The sequence below is a fragment of the Ruditapes philippinarum genome, unplaced genomic scaffold (assembly GCF_026571515.1).
Source record: "Ruditapes philippinarum isolate M1 unplaced genomic scaffold, ASM2657151v2 ctg14609_1_1_1_1, whole genome shotgun sequence".
NCBI classification, from domain to species: domain Eukaryota; kingdom Metazoa; phylum Mollusca; class Bivalvia; order Venerida; family Veneridae; genus Ruditapes; species Ruditapes philippinarum.
The window spans coordinates 8,200-14,538 of record NW_026854369.1 but is presented as its reverse complement, the minus strand read 5'-3'; the positions used below and the strand labels follow the sequence as shown (position 1 = coordinate 14,538).

The 6,339-nt window shown below is 33.1% G+C and overlaps 1 protein-coding gene across 1 annotated transcript; it reads right to left on the bottom strand.

The window, feature by feature from the left end:
* Nucleotides 1–819: 819 nt before the first annotated feature.
* Nucleotides 820–3,320, bottom strand: LOC132739986 (uncharacterized). Its single transcript, XM_060727841.1, has 2 exons — nucleotides 2,796–3,320; nucleotides 820–2,333 (listed from the first exon to the last, which is right to left on the bottom strand). The coding sequence occupies exons 1-2, from the start codon at nucleotides 3,269–3,271 to the stop codon at nucleotides 1,400–1,402; spliced, it is 1,410 nt and encodes a 469-aa protein (XP_060583824.1). The 5' UTR covers nucleotides 3,272–3,320; the 3' UTR covers nucleotides 820–1,399.
* Between the last annotated feature and the right edge of the window lie 3,019 nt (nucleotides 3,321–6,339).

The following is a 6,339-nucleotide window of genomic DNA, read 5'->3' as shown; positions in this document are numbered from 1 at the left end:
AGTCACGTAAGGTACAATACAAAATGAATTCTATTGTAATATACAGTGATATTTCACAGATTGTATAATGTTACCAATAAACTTCCAGTATTTGCGCCACGCGGTGCATTAGCAAAAAAAACTTAGCATTTATCCCCGTGATTAAGTTTCGTTCTCATTTACTGAGTCTAAAAACTCCTTATCAATTCCTTATTGTACCCCATCTGCTTGTTTGCATTTTCCGAGTCCAAAAATGTTATATTATTGCACTCAAAGTGACACAAAAGTGACACAGTCAAAAATGTATAAGATTGGTGGTGTGACGTAAGGTAGTCGGTATACATTACTAAGAACAATACTGGTTCTTTAGGGCTCGTGCACATCTGTCAAACCCTATATGTTGTTTTAACAGCTGTTAACTTCTCCAGTTCAACAAGGTATATATTCATAGCCCGAGGTATTTAAGTTCTGTTTAAATATCAATGTGACTGAGGAATTTATAATTATTGGAAATAAAAGTAAAGACTTTTGAAAAATAAACAACTTTACTGAAATATCTTTTTTCTGAAGAACATCGTTAAAAGCAAATTGACCAAGTGTTTTGTACACGATTGGTGCACTGTTATTACACTGCACATTTGTTACATCAACTTTAATTGGATGATTTTTTTAGGTTTTATACAATATATATACACGACCGCTGTTAATCTAAAAACAAATTTGCCTTGTTATAAATTCGAAAGAAAGATGTGTGACAGGTAATATGACCGTTGAAAGAAAAATATAACGCTGGCTTTTATAATACTGCATTTTTGTAACGATGTTTTTGATTGGATGGTTTTATATACACGGCTGCTCTCAATTTTGATAACAAAAAATCATTTTTTTTTGCTGTATTACAATTTCGTTATAAAGATTCCTGACAGGTTATATGGCCGTATATAAACGGTTATTTGCAATATAACCGTCGTTTAGCACCTTTGGTTATATATGCAAACAAACGTTTATATAGCGCCAAATAACCTGTCAAATATCTTATATAATAAATAATGTATTACCGGCCAGACATCTTTGTTACTGAGAAATGACACATCACCTTTTTATGTGAACATATTTTTTACTTTTAAAACCAAATATTTTAACTAAAACGTTCACTCAAATAAAGCTTTCATTTCACTTTTAAACTTCTCCAATGTTTGCATTTATGATTTGTTATCATACGGTTAGCCGAGGTTCCAGTCTGTCGATTTTTTATGCTCTTCTGTTCGGCAAATCGACACTTAATTAATTAGTCTATATTGATACTATCAAGAACACGATCGCGAATGCTATGAATAAGCAAAAATATCAACGCCTGAATCCTATAGACTAATCATGCGTGTATAATCAGAAATGCATATAATAAAAAAAATATTTTTTTTCATTTAATTACAACATTTTGTAAACTTTTCCAAACATTTTGTACACTTCTGTTTGCAGTCACGATCACCGAAAACGGTATAACTTCCTCTCTATCCCGATCTAATAAATGGTTTCCACCAAAGCCATTGTTTTTATGAAAGACGGCCTTTCTAGACGGTATGGGATATGTATCTACACCGGGTACATTGTGTAGTGATACAAAATCCACTTCCGCTGTACGGATGATGAGTTTTGACATCTCGTCACCTGAACTCAACTCCGTTCTTACATTTTGCTGTCTTTGTTTTAATTTTACTGTTCCGGGACTTGAATTCCCTTTCACTGCTTTGGGCTTGTCTTTTTCCGACGAAAAATTTGTCTGTTGCGATACTGTTCTAGTCACGTGATATACTGCAAAATTTCTTTTCAAGTTGGTTACCATTTCGTAAATAGTTTCATTTTTAGACAGTGGTAGAATGAATTCATTCAAACCAATGTCTGTGATAAAGTGCGATTTACTTTTACTTCTATACATGCAGTCGTTAAGGGCCACTGTTTGGCCGAAGTTACCTAGCTCAACAGGTTTAATTTCACTGGGAAAATTGTCATCGGCCATTGGCGGACGCCATTGTACCACTTCCGCTAAGCCTCGTTTTGAATAATATTTAAGAACTTTGTCTATATTTGGACCGGATGAAAAATTATACACGACAAAGTGATCCACTCCGAGCAGACGGTTGATTTCTATCCATCTGACGAAGTCTGCAGTTTTGTCATATTGAAATACTAAGGGAGGTAAACACACTGTTAATTTTCGTTTGTAGAGGGCGCCTCTGGTCGCATTTTGGATTTCTAAGATATTTGTTTGCGTTTCACAATGTCTGGTGGTTAGTGATACGAAATGAACGGTAGTGTCCATGTTAACATAGCATTCAAAAATGGTCGGTGCATATCTGAAAATAAATATAAGTAAATAAATAAGATGAAAATTGCAAATGAAGCGACACACCTTTGAAGTTAATAGCAAATACATTTGTGAACTAATCAAAAGCACGTGCATCTAATGCGAAAGCTTGAATATGAATAAAATATTAAATAATTATAATATACATATATAACTTTTCGACATACTGAGAAAAAAAAGGGACGATTAACGATATTGTCTCTTACCGCAGTCTAGTTTTGGGGGATAATGTAATTATAAACAATGGAATATTAAATACAAAAATTTGGCATTATTACCGTACACGTGTTTGTGAGCGCATGTCATCGATTCTTGTACACAATAATTTTTTTTTTAAGTTATAAGTTTCAAACAAGATTTTATATTATTCAATTCACGAATGGACGAACATTTTGTAAGTCTTGATTAACAAATTATCATATAGTTTATAAAATTTGTTTAAGAATTCTACCTGTATCCTAAATCATCCAACAGGGCTCGTGCATCAGCCTCGGTTTCGTACATTAGTTCTGCAAGTCCCTCGTGCGTTCGTTTCCAGAACTGACAAACCACGTTAACCTGATTTCTAGGCCTGACACCTATTATAAATACAGTACTTCTGTCTTTCACATAATACGCCGAAAAACAGTACATACTTCGTGATTTATCAATAGGCTGCCATCTTTCTTTTGCAGCTACTGAGGTCGGGAACGAAATACGGTTACATGTTGAATTAGCACTTCCGGTTGCGTTATCAGAACTTCCGGCGGTGTCGTAGTATATTTTTATTCCCGATTGTATTATCTCCTCCTCTGTGTCGTCTGCAAGACTCTGTCCCTCTTCTGACGAAGAAATGGTCGACAATAGAAATAAACCGTATGCGAAAGTAATCCAGAATATTCCCTTTGTTAATACAAATAGAAATTTTATATACATACGTCTTTTCATTGTATGAACACAAACTCAAAGTTAACTTGATCGACTGCTTTTAACCGGTTAAAATATTACTTTCATATATATGTTCAAACACACGAAAGCTGTCGCACAGGAATGATCAGTTGGCGTGTATAGTTAATAATGTAGAAAAAACCCACCTTAGGACAGTTTTCTATACAGTTTTATTATAACGTGCAAATATGAATGGAAATGTAAATTAGCGAATTGAACGAAACGCCTGAATAGCACGTGACTAGAAGCATAAAATTTTCTCAATTATTAAGTAAATGAACATATAAAAATTTTAGTGATGCTTATATATAAGTGGTGAGCGATCAATTGAAAAAAAAAATAAACTCATAAAAATTATTATATCGATAAAAATGTATTTTAACGTTTTGACAAGGTTGACTGGATTTAAGCCAGCGGAGTAAGTTCATTTTGATAGATTTTATATTGGCCCCATTAAAAGCTCACAAAGATATATCTATTTAGAGAATTCCCGTACCAGTCATTAGGCAGTCAACCATGAAATGTCGCCGTTTGTGCAAGTTTGTAGTTTTTCATGCTTTACGCGGATTTTAAGAACAAGTATGTTGTAATTGAGGTTGTTAGCACACTTAAGTGAAATTATATACATGTATATACATCCGCGCAGTCTGATCAGGATCCATACTGTTCGCTATCAGTTTCTCTACTTGTTAGCGAACAGCATGGATCCTGATAATTATGCTTATAAAGCAATGTTCAAACATTGAAGAATATGTAAAATATGTACTGCAAATAGCTGTATATATTATTATGTAATCATTAAAATATATGCACTCCTTTTTGAAAAAAATTGACTTAGACTTTGACATGAAATGTTAAATTCGGTAATATCTTTATAAATAATGTTTTTTTGGAAGTAACAAAATTGATAAATCTTAATTTGGTTATCATATTTATGAAATAAAACCATGAAAAAATTGTGTTACAGGATCTTTAATTCTAGTTAGCCATGCAGAAAATTAATTTAGCCCTTTGTGTAACCTGCTTTGTGCCTTCTTTCTTTTCTCCTATGTGTACCAAAATTGCGTTGCAACGCTTTTGCTAAAATCAATCAAAGGATAGAATAAAATATGAATTTTCAAATTATTTCTGAGTATATTTCCTAATTATCTTGTGCAAATCTTTGTATGCTCGTTCGAAGCTTTATGTACCTGCTAACAAAATTTATCACACACCCGTGCCGCTTAAAACTGCGACAAAATGGTATTGCACGGGGGGGGGTGCATATATTTTGACGTGACGTCATTTGCGTTATACCGCAATAAGCGTAAATGACGCACATTGATAAAAATGATTCTATTCACTTGAAACAGTCTTTATTATGGTATATGAATATTATATTATATTCGTGCAGGTTCATGAAAGCAATTTATTGAATCCGTTGAATGAAATATTATGCTCCAAAATAGAATTAAATTCAACTCGATCTATAACTTACACACCATTTATATTAAAGTCATAATAAATATGACGTCAAAAATCATTCGAAATTTAGCGTCCGAAGCGTCTCGGATAAAGAAATGGCAAACTACAATTTTATTTATATCTTACTTTCAATAAATATATTTTAAGTTTATAAAATCGTTTGAAAATTATATATTTCCTTTAAAACATGAATATATGTCAAATGCATCATATAACTCAAATTCTATAATAATTTTCACACAGAAAATGGAAATATTTGAAGTAAACTTAATTTGAATTACTTCCCTTTATTTTTACAAAGATACGAATAACTTTCGCAGTGTTTTGAATATCTAGTTATAATTCTTTTTTTTTTTTAATTCAAGCTGTTCTCAAGTTAACTACAGGCAGCAAATAACTACAGGCAGCAAATGTATAGAGAATGTTTAAGTTTCTTCTATAAATACAGGATTTATTTTCATCGAGTGGTGTGAAAATTAATATTTCATATGTCGCAATAGCCACGAGTGAAATATGATAATTTTCATACCACAAACCTCATGAATAGGAAGAATTTCCTTTTATTTTGTGTAGAAGAAAGTACCCCGGCAAGACGCCAGTGAAAATACGGAAATATGTTTCACTATAGTGAAAAATGAATTTTTAAACATACGCATTTTATTTCATCAATATTTCTCAATATTTTCATTTATAAATATATGAGCCGCGCCATGACAAAACCAACATAATGGGTTTGCGACCAGCAGTCTGATCAGGATCCATGCTGTTCGCTTACAAACACTATAACAAGTAAACAAACCGATAGCGAACAGCATGGATCCTGATCAGACTGCGCGGATGCGCAGGCTGGTCTGGATCCATGCTGGTCGCAAACCCATTATGTTGGTTTTGTCGTGACGCGGCTAATATAATAGATCTAAACAGGTATGGCTTAATACACTTTAAAATTTATGCTCGTAATAAAAAATTATCAATATCGTAAGTGTTATATAATTGACGGAAAGGGCCGAAAATTTAATCTTGAGCAGCTATGGCTGTCTTTATCAGAGATAACGGAAATTGACCGCCAAGGGAGTGAAACATCATCCTTAAAGATCTTGTTACCACAATTAAGACTCAACCATGTTTACAACCAGTTGGCAATTCGAGTGTAATTAAATGACCTGCTAAATTTCATTGCACGTGCAAATCGTGCAAAAATAGACTGTTGAGTCGTTAGAAAAAAATCAATAATATTCCCCATGGAATATTACACATGCACTTCACGTGCAAATCATGGATAATTAAAATATGCTCCTCGTAAAGCTGCAGTCTGCAGTTTCGAACAGTAGTCTTCAAGGAGTTCTTCTTCTACTCATTTCAGGCAAGCAAATTTATGCTAAAAAGTTATTCTTAAAATGTTTATTTATATTAGTTCATTAATAAGTCATTCGAATTTGACAAAATTTGAATTAAAATATCATTTGATTGTATCATAGTTTGGGGACCTTTCTGTTACATGCACATTGGGTTAACTGGAGTGCAGCGCTACAGAGCATGCCCATTGATCGGCCCATTTTTTTCTGGGGTTTACATATTGTGACGACAGAAATATCATAATTTTC